At 30.9% G+C, this 14,822-nt stretch overlaps 2 protein-coding genes across 8 annotated transcripts; one reads left to right on the forward strand and one right to left on the reverse strand.

Moving 5' to 3' along the window:
* The first annotated feature begins 258 nt into the window (after positions 1–258).
* Positions 259–1,375, forward strand: Nd-pdsw (NADH dehydrogenase (ubiquinone) PDSW subunit). Its single transcript, XM_083103690.1, has 4 exons — positions 259–455; positions 553–688; positions 843–979; positions 1,108–1,375. The coding sequence occupies exons 1-4, from the start codon at positions 374–376 to the stop codon at positions 1,230–1,232; spliced, it is 480 nt and encodes a 159-aa protein (XP_082959816.1). The 5' UTR covers positions 259–373; the 3' UTR covers positions 1,233–1,375.
* A 92-nt stretch (positions 1,376–1,467) lies between these two features.
* Positions 1,468–14,215, reverse strand: Marf1 (meiosis regulator and mRNA stability factor 1-like protein). 7 transcript variants are annotated; one of them, XM_083103684.1, is made up of 25 exons: positions 13,944–14,215; positions 13,261–13,618; positions 13,024–13,167; positions 12,650–12,934; positions 11,398–11,564; positions 10,304–10,401; positions 10,005–10,209; positions 9,594–9,753; positions 9,240–9,438; positions 9,082–9,161; positions 8,863–8,997; positions 8,576–8,728; positions 7,986–8,381; positions 7,563–7,738; positions 7,220–7,392; positions 6,911–7,140; positions 6,684–6,822; positions 6,403–6,578; positions 5,891–6,274; positions 5,596–5,799; positions 5,143–5,413; positions 4,690–5,063; positions 4,513–4,605; positions 4,089–4,419; positions 1,468–3,966 (listed from the first exon to the last, which is right to left on the reverse strand). In XM_083103684.1, exons 2-25 carry the CDS (start codon positions 13,576–13,578, stop codon positions 3,911–3,913), a joined length of 4,947 nt encoding a protein of 1,648 aa, XP_082959810.1. In that variant the 5' UTR covers positions 13,579–13,618; positions 13,944–14,215; the 3' UTR covers positions 1,468–3,910. The 7 variants fall into 7 exon arrangements, with proteins under 7 accessions (XP_082959810.1, XP_082959809.1, XP_082959808.1 ...); XM_083103683.1 differs by having other exon boundaries at positions 1,469–3,966; positions 6,672–6,822; positions 13,261–13,594; positions 13,944–14,214; XM_083103682.1 differs by having other exon boundaries at positions 1,469–3,966; positions 6,672–6,822; positions 13,944–14,214.
* Positions 14,216–14,822: the final 607 nt, after the last annotated feature.

Below are 14,822 nucleotides of genomic sequence, written 5' to 3' on the forward strand. Positions count from 1 at the left end.
TGTGTGTGTGTATGTGTATATATATATATATATTTAATTTTGTATAATTTAAAATTTAGATGAGTAGCGTTGTCTTGCTTAATGGATCAAGACAAAAGAAATTTTTGTCTCATTCTGTCTGGTCAATATTGGACATATTTTTATATTTTAACACGTTTTAATCGATGCATGAAAATGAAAGCAACAAGATGGCACAACCGATTCCTTCCGATATGAATTCCACGTTGTGTGACGCAAAAAGACCTTGTATACTCCCGTCTAGTTATTTGTTAGTTTGTGTCGTGCAAGTCTCATAGAATTGCATACACAAAAAGCAACTTTATAAGAGAAACTTTATTTATCGTTGTTGATATCCGATTTATTTTGCACAATAATGGCAGAGAAAGATAATTCGTTTATTAAGTTTATGAATACTCTATATTACGCAGTAGATGCACCCGTCACTTATATCCGAGGTATTACCTAATCATTTGTTTGGTTATGTATTGTTCTCTCTCTCCCCCCTCCCTCTCTCTATAAAGTTATAAACAAATTGTTTTTTTTTAATTGCAGAAAAATTCATAGTGCCGAATCAAAAGAAATATCCATGGTATCATCAACAATATCGTCGTGTTCCAACAATCGACGAATGTTACACCGACGATATAGTTTGTTACACCGAGGCAAATTGTCAATTTATGCGCGATAAGTAAGTTTTATTATTTAATTATTAGAAGATAAAGAAAGCAGAAAGATTTACAACATTGATAGTATTGAGACAAACGTCAATATTAATTTACAAGAATACGAAAAATAAATTTTCGCTTCGAGTATATTAAACATTGATTAACTTTTAACAACAGATCGGTAGAAGATGAAATTTTATTCATATTGAGAAGTCGTTACGAACACTGTGTTTTTTATCACGGCGATGACAGGTATTTGTGCGATGATTTAAAGAAAGCTTACTTCGACGCAAGTACTGCGTGGTTTACAAAATGTAAGTATTACTGCTACAACAGATGATTACGATAGTTACAATATACAAAGAAAAATAATATAACGAAAAAAACTTTAAACATTTTAATGTCCCTGTACTCAAAATATATCGTCTTAAAAATTTTGCAGATGGCGATATGGGTATAGCTTTAAATGTTAGAAATGCATACATGAAACAGAAACATCGTATGATTTGGGAACGTCGTCATGGTCCAGTAGGTAGCGGCATGAGAAGTCAACCAACTGAGGCGTAGCAATTTATACCAATATTGTAGATTATAACTTAACGGCAAACGCATTCGCACATTACGAGTCTGAATTGCAGGTTTGCATTACTGTACAGATATATATATATTGTGAATTGAATAAGGAAGGATAATAAAAATAATGTATGCAATTTCTCATTAATTTCTTTGCATCTACAACGATTGATATCTTACAATGTAAATATAGAACAAGAATATGTATCGATAGCAAATATCTCAAATATTGAATGAATTAATCTCTTTTTATTCTCTTTTATTGTACAATATATAAAAAGATTATACTTATTGTACATGTGTATATCAAATTAATTTACGAAATACTATTTAGACACAATTTCATTGATGATTTATACATTTTTTGTTTGTTATTAAGTTAAAATCATCTTATACATATTAATCTCATTTACAATTTTCTGTATCTCGACATTTTCTTAACCAGATTACTCATCCATTATTTATAATGCCAAAAGTAAATTGAGTATATATAAAACTTATACGATATAATATTTAGGATATAAAATAATTATTTGCATTAAAATATCTCATGTAGTGGTGTACGTTACACATCACAAGATATTTCAGTTTGAATGAATTAAAAGTTTCTCTACAAAAAAACACACATGTACGCACACGCAAAATCTTTCATGTAAACATAAAATACAAGAATTCATTATTTTAGGCACATAAATATATAACATGTAACAAAAATATTTTTTTCAGCGAGAATAAATTAAACAAAATATTAAAAAAAAGTCATGCGAATACGATAATTTCTTTGTAATTAAATAACACTCGATGTCTCGACTGTTACTTAACATCGTGAATTTTCGAATAATCCAATGGAGATAGCGCAAGCATTATATATGTATCTTTTTCAAATTTTTCAATTTTTTTAAAATAACGTACTAAAATCCAAAATAAATCGACAATAAATTGACAAATAATATCGCATGAAATTTAAAAATTCATTGTAGCAATAAATCCTATAGTACAATCTAAATTAACGCTTTCACACTGCAAATTATTACACATCCGCACCACATCTCAACACACAAAATATAAGATTAATAGTGAGATCAGTATACTCATTCGCCTGTACAATTCAAATAGCGCGATATTCTCACATGATGCAGTTTATATTACTCATTTAATACATTAACAGAACATTGTACAAAAATTCTGTCACTATGTACTCATTATTTCTCTTCACATGAAAAAGAAAAAAGGATTGTGCGACACTGGACTGCTGATATACTTTTGATGCAATTTCTATTTTCGATTTGTCTCTTTTTTTTTTTTTTTTTTTAATAAAATTGATATTTATCGCCATTTAATAGCATCGACAATCTTTGTCTTGACAATCTTTGTTAAAATTTCACCCCACATGTCGCATTCTGCTACATATTTTTTCACGATGCTATATCAAACAATAGTACTAATTTCTAAACATCAAAGATTTTTTTATCGATAAAATTATTTTTCTTTTTCTTACGTATCGTGAAATCACGTGAAAACAGCTTATCGTACAATATTTCACAAATTTTACATCACTGATATATGTATATTTATAACATTGTCTCATTCATTTATAACACACTTGTAAAATTATACATTGAGCCGTAAAAAATGTATCAATGAAGCAAATGGAAAATTTGTAAACTATACAGATGAAAAAATGCATGGCAGACAAGAAAATTTTCACTTAGTTTTTAGTTGGCAACAATTATACGCAATATCTTTTTCAGATATATAATATGTTATATGAGTGCAATTCACATTGTTGTTGACAATGTGAATGTAGGCAAATCGAAAGAAGCGATTTAATAATTTATTTACAAGAGAGAATTGATTAATACTCGATAATTATTGAAATCTAAATCTAATCTTTTCTCGCGTGTTTTTTTAATAAACATAAAATTAAAAATAGATATAAATTATCTCATGATATGTGTGCGTTATTAACTGGTCGAAACAATCAAGTAAAAATTGATTGTAAATTCGCGCATACGCGATACAAAAACATAAATAAGATTAAAATATAGTATATCTATAAAATACAAATAAAAAATATGTATTAGATGCACAATATAAAAAGATTTAAATCATAATAAATCTCAATTAAATATATTGCGCCACGCTTCTTGAATGTGATTTGCCGAAAGATTAATTATTGCCATCCAAATCTTTCTTTTTTTAATATATATAGTACTACTATCATCTTCCTTTTTTTATATCCTATATCACAGTACGAAAAATGCTATATGTTTCCTAACCATCAGCACATGTCATTCGGTATAAATTCAATCATTCACGCATTTGATATTAGAATCCTGATTATATCAATCACATATTTACTCGATGTATATTTTCATACGATTTGAAAATAATTCAAGTGTTATAAGCAGTATTCTCTCTCTATAGCACATTTACTCTATACACAAATTTTTTGTAAATTTCAAGTATAAATAAAGTGTGTGGTACCTACCACTATCCATGAATCCATAGTTATATAGTTAATCTAATCCATTTTAGACGACAATCAAATGACCGTAATGTAATTGAAGCTTGTAGTTTCTTATTATTCCCAAGCATAAAATTTATCAAACTCAATCGGTTTTGATCCTAAGCTTGTTACTTTTTAACATCTCTTTCTGTATATTCTCTGTTCATGGCTCGATTGGCTGATTAAACTGAGCTGCCAAGCGTCTCTTGCCCTTAGTTACTGTAATTAACAATTTTTTAATATCTTACAATGTGAATGAATACACGTATGCAACTATATATAAATATAATATTGTAGAATATTAGTTGTAAAAAAAATTTCCTTTTAATGCAGCTACTCACAGAGTTTACTAGAAGTGCTATAGCTATCGCTGTTCTCATCATCATCGATAGTATTATCTTCGCTTTCGGAACTTGCAAGATTGAGATGCGTTCTCGCGGTAGTCTTCTTCTGATTATCTATTAATGTCTTTTTCTTCGGTGTTAGGGATAAAGAAGGAAGCGGCAATTCAGACGGATGTGGCGCAATAACAGACTTGGAATAATAAGGAGAAGTAGGCGGATATAAAGGATTCGCAGCAGCAGGTAATAGATTTTTTGTTGGTGATAACAAGTCCGACGTACCATCACCGGACAGTAATTGGTTCCAATTCGGTAAAGTTAACGGAGGAACCTGAAGAAATAATTAAAATGATAAAAAGTAGTAAATGTTATGTAAAGGAAATAAATGCAATTTCTCGAATATTTTAAAAAGAAGAACTATCACCTGTACGTTGGTGGAATGTTCGTCTTGCGGATAAGTAAATTTCGTTGGAGACCATAATGATGATTTCCAATGCTCTTCCTTACACATGGTATCCTGCAAAAGAAAATGCACAGTTATTAATAAATTGATATTTGATGAATAGAAAGAAAAAATAAATATTAATGTCTATGAGAATACCTCGGGTGGGGAATCGGGCTTAGGTGGCGGTGCAGAGAAGTCATGTTGCATTATCGGTGTGCGTATTAAACTCTTCAGGAAGCTTTCGCCGCCGCTTTCCGGCCAATTCATCGAACATTCTTCCAAACTTGTCAAGTTTTTCCAATGTTTGATACGATTCTCCGACCACAAAGCTTTATCTTCTTTCCCTTTCCAAGAATTAATGTTTGTGGTCAACTGATCTAGCCATTTCTTGTGATTATCCACCATACCGAAAGTATTCGAGACATTTACGCGATAAGAAGAATCACTTTCGAATGAATCATTACTGGAATCCGTATCGTAATAGGATGACATCGGCTTGTACACCGTTGGTAAAAGTATACCGGCCGCAGCTTAGCAAAAAAGAAATGTTCAAATTAGTACGATATCGATATAAAGATTCAATATTAGAGAAATATTAATTTTTATTACCAGCCAATTTTTTATTTAAATAAATAACCGCTTCTTTCTTTCGTGTTTCCTTTATCGTTATAGTGCAAGGTAACGCTTGTAAAAGTGCAGTTATTGTTGGAAAACCATATTGTGCAGGTTTACAAGGTGAACCTATGATAGTCGAGTATGATACATCAAACTGCGACAAATTTAATGTACCACCGCAATTCATTATTACGCGATAAAGATCACAGGCGAAGCGATGTAACGGTGTCAGTTCGATGAATTGTTCGCCATTTATCACTGTAAACTATATAGTATATATTCTTAGAATACGATACAAATACTCGGAATCGGTCAGAATAAAATTTTAACCAAGGCATTTTAAGTTATAGGAAAATGAATGATCATTTTGCAACTTTGCAAAAGTTTAGGTAGCAAAAGCATTTAAACGAATTATGCGTACATTAGATCTATGAATTAAATACATGCCTTAACAACATTTGCCAGATCTTTTCTAAACTCGTCTAGATTACATTGTTTCAAGTAATACTGAGAGTATTGTTGAACAAATTCTTTGACGGGCATTTTATGTTGAGGTTGGTCCATTAATATTCGTCGACATTGAAGAGTTGTTTGTTGCAAGTGTGATTTATCTATTGTGATAATAGCAGGTCCTGTGGCTAAATCTATGATCTGTGACAAAAAAAGAAAATTCAGATATAGTTGGTATAAATAAATTAATGTTATTTTTGAGAGACATCGCTGAATCGCGACATGACATTACCTGAATGGTATCTCCAAGCTTTTGCATAAGATGTAACATGGAATTGCAACCGAACAATTCGGGACGTAAAACGTAGCCGAATTGATGTAAAAATGTTTGTGCAATGTTCGAGACCATAAGACCACCTCTAGTGCGCATTACTAATTTCGATATTTGTTCGGCAAGTACTTTAAGACCCTCTTTCTCAGTCAAGGATATCTGTCTCTCGCCTCCATTAACCTCTTCAATTTTAACTATGTCCGGAATTGCTTCGAATAATTCAATCAATTTAGTGAATCCATAATCCGACACTCGACATTGATGACCAAAATGATGATGATAAGAAGGTACAAATTTGTTAAATAACATTCTACATTGAGGCGCATGTTGTAGTAATTCAACAACCTGTGTATAAAATTTAACTCTTATTAAATTAAGTAAATTAAAAAATTAATTAAATAAATTAAAAGATTTAATTTAAAAGATACATATAGCTTTAAATGCTTTTTTTCGATAATTCACAAATTACGCACTTCCTTAGCGAACAATCTCGTTCGTTCTATCTCTTCCACAGTCTGTTCACGTTTGGGAATAGCAATCATTTTATCGCCACCTTCGATAGGTGTTACGACAACCGTGTTTTCGGACACTTCACCGAGAATATCTTCGATATTGCACACACCGTAATCTACAATATCCCATGGCTTTGCTGAAAAAAAAATTAATGTGAGATGTTAATTATCTGCTTTTAATTATGAATACGAATAAATGTGGATTATGTGCAATGAAATTATTTGTATACCTATTACTCTACCATAAACATTTGGAAATTCCGACAATGCTACTTGTTTGCTCGCTTTCGACTTCAACACTCGTAATAAATCCGAAGTGAATCGACGTACTTGAGCACGGTGTGATAGCGTAACCACGCGCTTGTTGCCTTCACCCATTACCTAAGAAAAAAATGCACATTTATACACATCGTTTCGAGAGTTAATACTTTATATATATTTGCGATATTACATTATTTAATTTACATACTTGGACTGTGTGTGTAAGTGCCTCTAGCAAATCAATTAATTTAGTGAATCCATAATCGGCGACTCTACATTGCCGTCCAAAGTGATGATGATACGCTGGTATAAATCGATTAAAAGGTAATTGGCAGTGCGGAGCGGTTTTCAAAAGATCGACTAATTCCCGACTAAAAAGAGCCAATTGGTTTGCGAGCGATGGACTCACGCACTTTGTTTCTGAAAGAGAAGCAAGGTCTTATGACTTTTGTATAATAAAAGACTTTTGATAAGAGCACAACTTAAAATTTAATTAAAGCTTATAGAAGAGATTTACCATCATGATTACTTTCGTGATCCTTTTTTCCTACCCACACGAGATACTTTACGCTGCCGATATCTTGTCTTAATTCAATAGATGATAAACACGATACCAAATGTTCTAAAGGTACACCTTGTTCTACAATTTCCAATTTTTCCTGGAATTCAGCCTCATAACAAGTCGGTAGACTAAAATTATTTAATAGATTGTAAGATTCCTATCTTAGATTAATTTCAGCATTATTAAATAGTTTATGATTAAGAAACTGCAATTCTGTCATTATGTATATCTAATGTAATTATTTATCTGTAACTATACAAAAATTCATTAAACATGCAATAAATGATCGAAAACATACGTTGGTAGAGGTAGTATGCCATTGTGCGATGCTAATAATTCTTGCATACGAGACTCGAGAACTTTCAAGGAGATGTTTACATTAGGTAAGGATGCCATCTCTTGTTCCGCCCAGCCTTTGTCGGACAATGGTTTTGCAATATGGATTGTACAATATGGTAACTTGACTTGCCCATCCTATAAAGCATTATTCAGTGTTTTTTATGTCTCACATCTTTTCTAAATACATTTTTTCTATTACATGAAAGAATATATATAAATTCAGCATGATATAATACGCTTCACAGTATGATCAAAGCTTCTCGACAGTGAGAGAACTAGAGAAGCTCTACCATCACTGAAAAAGCTCAGACTCGGCTTTCATCCATCATATTTTATACATGTTGTAAATAATATTCGTATAATATAAAATTATCACACATACTTGTACTGTGTTGTTGCATGGCGATGGCGTGTTTCTATGATCCGGATTGAGCGAGACCATTCTGCCGCTCGGATCTTCAGTAATTATGCATACATCTCTCATTTTATACAATTCGGAAACGCTTACAGAGATCATAAATCGGCTTTCGTACATTTCGCGGAACTTGAATAGCGGAAGTTTGTGTCCCGGAACTTCTTGCAGAAGCAATACGATTTGCGCTCGAATAAGTTGAGGATTTGGTCCACCGATATGAGCATAAGATATCAATATACGTTTATACCCTATTTTACGGCGATGTAATTGCGAAATTGCATATTGTGCGTCCGATAGCGAAAGTACTTTGACGCTGGCGGCATAATTACCATCCGATTGCGTAAAGATAGAAATATGACAACTCTGAAAAAAAAGAGAAGGAAAATGTGTAACATGTAATGTACATATATAAATAATAAATGTAACGAAATATGATAATTATATATATATATATATATATATATATATATATATATATATATATATATATGTGCGTGTGTGTGTGTGTAAATTCTCTCTAATAAATAAATCTAATTAAATAAACTTGCCACGCTTACCGAGACATGTTCCATAAATATAGACGAAAGAATCCGCTTCATATCCTTTATATCGATGCTTTGATCTAAATTTGTTACTTGCAATTCGATAGGTGTATTAGTGCCATTATTAGTGCTAGATCCATTGCGGTTATTTATAGGATTACAAAATTTCTAAAAGAAAAAAAAACGGCGATTAAAAAATAACATTTTATATTACCACAGGGGAAAAAAGAAGAGAAACATAAAAATTATGATTAAATTAATTTTAAATTTAAAAAAAAATAACTTTTAATTAGAAATAATACCTCTACTTCTTCATTTTCTGTATCACTTAAATGCGAAGAACGCGAGGTTTGGTTGTGTTGTCCTGTCCCTTGCAATATGTTATTTTCATAAGGTGATGGCGTTTTGTTGTTTCGTGTAGAAATTTGCTGTTGATTCTAAAACAGAAAACAGAAAATTATCTCTTTTTGTCCTTTCAAATATATTTTGTAAACAAGCAAAAGAAAAAATTATATTTGTACCTGACCATGCCATGTACTTTTTTCTCTAGTTGCATCGTACAGAGGAGATGGACTACGCCGTTTAAAAGAATTGGATTGTCCTATTGTTTTACAATAATATATAATATTAATTATCATAAGATATAATTGAAAGTACGAGATTGATTTCAAACTGTTACCGTTATAATTAAGTGGAACAGCTAATGAATTATGCGACTGTCGACTTCCAAGCCATTCAGAAGTGTAAGTAAAAGAACCATGTGTGCCTCTGATCCGCCTAAGGCCTTCGGGAGTACGAGAAGTTACACCAATAGCAACATTATTGTCTCGAACCTGCGAGACATGAGCTCGTTTTCCTGTTATTTTTGATTTCTCCACCTTTAAATTATCATTTAATACATTATACAAAATAAACATTACAATAAACAATGACAAGCTATAAACAATGACAAACAGAGATAAAACCATATACAGAGAAAACACAGATAATGAAGGTGAGTAAATATGGAAGTATTCATCTATTTGAAACTAACTTTATATTGTTCTTCCCACATATGGTTGTACTGATGAGGTCCCACAATTGGCCAAATTAATGGTGACTGCACTCTAGCAAGCTCATTATATGTCCTATTAAAAGTCACATCGTTATTTGTAAATGATCTTCCAAAAAATATGGGAGGCTGCTGCACCATTCTATAAAATATAGAATAAAGATATTAAATTCACACGTTTTGTACCCTTATAATTTATAAAATCTGTTAACAATTTATCAGATAAGATCAAAGTAGGCTCATAGCCCGAATCAGCAAGGATAACAATCTACTCGCGACTCTAGAGCTCTTTCTCGGATTGTCCATCATTTAAACAAACAGAAAAAAAAAATAATATTCTATTAATTTATAGATTTAGTAGATTTTGAAGATTGATAAATTTAACAAACTAACCCTGATAGCGGGGCATTGATGGGCGCGCAATGAGTGCTAAAAGCGGGATACGCGCCGACTACAGGTGATGACGTCTGATAATTTGGGAATTGGAGGGTTCTTGTCCCTAACACAGAGGCACTCGCAGCATACATTTGCTTAGAGCTGCTTTGCTCGGTAACAATTTCCGATTCACTAACTGCCCGACTTCGTGTTATAATATCTCCTGGAAAAAAATATAATCAATTATAATAAGCTTAGTAATCGAATACCATATGTATACGTCACATTTAAAGATAGAATTTTATCAACAAACATACCTGGATTTTTGCCAATTGTATTTCCTTTTTCTTTACCAAGATATCTTACAAGTATTTTTGATCCAAGAACATATTCTCCTTCCATACGCTTTTGAGCTCTATCAAAAATAAAAAAAATAAATAAAATTAAAAAAAATAGAAGAGAAATCATACTGTTACTGTATAGTCAGTTGAACAGTGTAAAAGCAATTTCTTCTTATAAATGACCTTGCAGGTACAAGAATATATAAACATCTACACGACTTAATTTTAATAGAGCAAACAATATAAATTGTTATTTAAAAGTTTATTTCAACATATATTGGATATAAAATATATATTCTTTGATATTAAAGACATAGGGCAATTTTTTCTAACAACAAAGGATATTGTAACTCACCCCAAACAGAAATAAAACAATCAGTCAACATTGTAATAAAACAATAAATATTAACAATATATGTTATTTTGTAAAAAAAAATAAACTTTATAATAAATTTTCTGATATTTGTATGTGTACTAATGATATATAATAATATAAGACAACTTATTACAACTTATTATATTAATATTCTTTGACTTTCCACTATGTTCCTTATGTTACTGTCTGTTATTTCAAACCTTCCTTGTTTATCTTTTCATCCCTACTACATATGTAATGAAGGAGACTACGATTGTTTTTCTTTCTTTTTCTATATATACAAATATTCTTCTTCTATATAGATTTCCGTCCTGACGGGACGTAGTATCATTGCTCATATAAATCCAATGTAATAGAGAATGCAAAAGGCTGATTTATATGACACAGAGGCGGGTTATTTGAATAAGTTTTTCTATAAATATAAATTAATTAATAAATAATTAAAAAGGGAATCTAAATAACTTCAACTTTTCGATTGCTAAAATTGTTTAAAATTACAGTTCATTCTAGTTAGTATTTAAGCTAGTTTTACATACATTTTAGTTGATCAACTCAATAAAATTTAATATATTAATTTAACTGTTTTATTAAATATATAAAATAAAAATACAATTTTCAAAAATTAAATAATTACAAAAAGAAATCAAATCTTAATGTTTATTTTGTGGCAATCAAAAAGTTAATAAATATATACCTGTCTGCAGAACTGTGCGACGTAAAGCGTACAATGGCAGTACTTGATTGAACATCTATCACACGACCACCACAATTTTCAGATAATTGCTTAAGACGACGTTTAATGACATTAACATCCTTTTCATCAGGAAGATTACTAACTAAAAGGTCATAGGATTCATTACCCTGAAAGTGTTAAAATAATGGATAACTTTATAGGTAAGAAAAAATGGGGCAAAAAAAAATATATATATATTTATTTATTTATTTATACCTATATACTTATATTTATATACAGGGTATCCGGAAAATCGCCCGCAGTACTTCGGGAAGTGATTCGGGACCCAAAAAGAAGGGAAAAAGCTATATAAACAGGTCCGGAAATAAGTCGTTTCCGAGTTATAGCCTGTGAGCTATAAATTGAAATTTTAAATTTAAATTTAAAAATTTTAAAAAGAGAAATGCCAAGTGAACTATAAATTACGATTTTCTTAACGTAAAAGTGGCTATAACTCGAAAATGAATTATTTTCGAATCTATTTATATAGTTTTTTTCCTTCGTTTTGGGTCCCGAATCACTTCCCTAAGTACTGCGGGCGATTTTCCGGACACCCTATATATAAATATATAGGTGTATATATATATATATATATATATATATATATAGATAGAAGATAAAGATTGTGCATGTTAATGAATTTTAACACAATTTGTACGTCTGATGAGAATGATCAATTGGCATTTTTACAGAATTATTGATGTATGTCCATTGATTGCATGTTTTGTGATTAAAATTAAAAAAGATATTGTATACATTCACTGGTGATTTTGCAAAAATAGAGTAATTTATGAAAGTGTATATATAAACTGCTATTAATTGTTCCAACTTTGTAAAATTATTAATAAATATATACGATTTCAAAAATATTATTTAATATTATATAATTTAATCAAAACATGTAGTCAGTTATTTAATGGACATAAAGTATAGTAAAAATATATATTTATATTTTACTATCATTAATGTTTTCCTTATTACACTATGTGTTAATAATCATGATAAATGAATTATACATGTTAGAATATATGAAAGATGTTGTACATTTACAAGACAAAGTTTTGAATATAAGTATACTGTATATGTGTGTGTGTCACACATCATTCATTAAATAAATGTATATATAAAGTATACCATGATTTGTATTATTGCAACTTCAAATAAAATGGGGATCTTTTTCAATATTATTATCTTCACATACCAGTTTTCATACCTTTGCTGGAGTTCTGGACGGAAGCGGCTCTGTGAGCTCCATAAAATCATAATGTTCATTAGCGCATAATATTAATGCTTCTGAGGTATTTTTTTTATGTAACAGTATTACATAAATTTTTTTCCTATGACGTAAATCACTGAGATCAGCAGCAAAATTAATATCACCAGATATTAAAATTATGGCTGCTGGGCTACCATGAATATCGGCAAACCTTCTGATGGATTGTTTAAGTTTCTCGTCCGCAGCATTCTTACATGTGGCAGCTACATGTATTAAATTAACCTAATAAATGTGTAAGAAAGATAAATAAATTGGATAATATAACAAATTTATTTCACCAATGACAAAATCATATTGCGCAGCTATTTTACCTGAGCATCATTCAGTTCTTGTATAATTTGGTTATTTTCTTTTTGAACGTCGCAAACTACAATAAATTCTGCTTCCCTATAGCCATTAAAAAATTTATCTCTTATTAATTGTGTAACTGCTATGGCGGATCTGCCTTTAGGAACCTATAATATTGTAAAATATCACATTAATGATAGATTTTTTTAGATAAAAGATTACAATGATAAATTTTTTTTAGATAAAAGAAGCAAACTAACTTGACAGTTCTCAATGTCCCAAAATACACCGATAGGTGGAAGATGAATTGGCAGAGTTGGTATATTAACTGGACTATCATGATGTAAAAGAGAACACTCGTGTCTACAATGGCTGAATAATGAAGAAGCCGATACTTTGAATCCTACTTTGGAATTACTATTATTTTCTAGTCTATCATCACACAATGATTGACTTTTGGGAATTTGAGACAAGACCTTTTGCGCAGATAAGAGTTGCAGTAGTTTTTCATTAAGACCTTCAATTTCGTCATCATCCGTACAAGATGTACGGTAATTCAAAGATTTCTCTCCTGCCATGTGTTTCACAAATTATCTAAATAAAATTCCAATATACAAACTGAAATTAAATAAAAAATTTTAAAATGAATAAAGATATATTTTGGCATGCATATACATTGCACATTTAGTAAGATCATATATACATATAAGTAATTTATATACAAATAACAATTATATGGATCTTCTTTACATAGATTTATAGTTACAAAGAGTTGAAAAGCTAAAGGAAAAGGATATCAAACGCGTTACAAAGATAAAGCTTTACAAGATATTTCGCGCCCAAGTTTTTATTCGAATTCAAATTTGTGATGTACAAATTCAATCGCCAAGCTTTATTTAGCAGGGTATATAATTAGCGATTTTAGAATATTTAAGACGTTTACCTGAGAAATTCAGCCATCGTCCTATCGTGGCTTTCTATGCAACATGCAGCGTCGGACAAGAATGCAACAACCGGCAAACACATGAAATGTTAAATGCATAAAACATCACGGAAGAGCATCACAGGCACGTACATAGCTTCCGGAAATCCATGACCGCACCAGTTCATACGCTAAAAGTAACGAATCAACGCGAACCTGCAAACAACTGTGTTTCCTGCAATTTTCAGTGTTTCTTTTCACAATGTCTCTCTCTTTCTTTCTCTCCCTCTCTCTCTCTTTCCCCCTTCATTTCTACGCATATGAAAACATATTCGAAAGCTACATTTACATTGCGCGATCAAAAAAGGTCTATTCTAATAGCGTTTCCGACTGTTCGACCAATCACAGTCATTCTTCTGAAGAATATATGGTTACATTATGGTGATTGGTCAATAAAATCTAGTAACTATCCCGGAGCGTCCCGTTTGACCACAGCCAATTATATCGACCTGTGCCTAGGGTCCAGCAACGATTGATCAATCAGAGAGTCCCATTTTGAATTGGCCAATTGGCGACGTGATCAATCGGGGTCCACTCGACCATTTGAAAACGTCATTAATGTGTTCAAAAATTCTACCCAGCTTTTAATTGACCAATCAGGACAAAAAAAAGGGGAGCAAAAATTTATTTGTCCTGATTGATCAATTCAATGCTACTCTTATATCACGTTAAGATTTCCGATCGCATTCTTAAGTGAAATTTAGAAAGTTGGAATAAAAATTTATTGCTATATTAAAAATTGCAAATCTGCTCTTCTCTAATGAAAGAAAAATGAGATAATCAAAATCACAGAGTATGCTAAAATGCAAATTTATCGTTTCGCGATTTTTTTATATTCTT

This window comes from Camponotus vicinus, unplaced genomic scaffold (assembly GCF_025532165.1).
Source record: "Camponotus vicinus isolate PSW18456_S1 unplaced genomic scaffold, iyCamVici1.0 SCAF_7, whole genome shotgun sequence".
Classification (NCBI taxonomy): domain Eukaryota; kingdom Metazoa; phylum Arthropoda; class Insecta; order Hymenoptera; family Formicidae; genus Camponotus; species Camponotus vicinus.

Excerpts from the sequence above, each read along its gene's own strand:
- Nd-pdsw (XM_083103690.1), top strand. The coding sequence starts at position 374 with ATGGCAGAGAAAGATAATTCGTTTATTAAGTTTATGAATACTCTATAT. Across the intron at positions 689-842 it reads TGTCAATTTATGCGCGATAA|ATCGGTAGAAGATGAAATTT; the intron begins GTAAGTTTTATT and ends TTTTAACAACAG. Across the intron at positions 980-1,107 it reads TACTGCGTGGTTTACAAAAT|ATGGCGATATGGGTATAGCT; the intron begins GTAAGTATTACT and ends AAAATTTTGCAG.
- Marf1 (XM_083103683.1), bottom strand. The coding sequence starts at position 13,578 with ATGGCAGGAGAGAAATCTTTGAATTACCGTACATCTTGTACGGATGAT. Across the intron at positions 10,402-11,397 it reads TCGCACAGTTCTGCAGACAG|AGCTCAAAAGCGTATGGAAG; the intron begins GTATATATTTAT and ends TATTTTTGATAG. Across the intron at positions 9,754-10,004 it reads ATCAATGCCCCGCTATCAGG|AATGGTGCAGCAGCCTCCCA; the intron begins GTTAGTTTGTTA and ends TATATTTTATAG.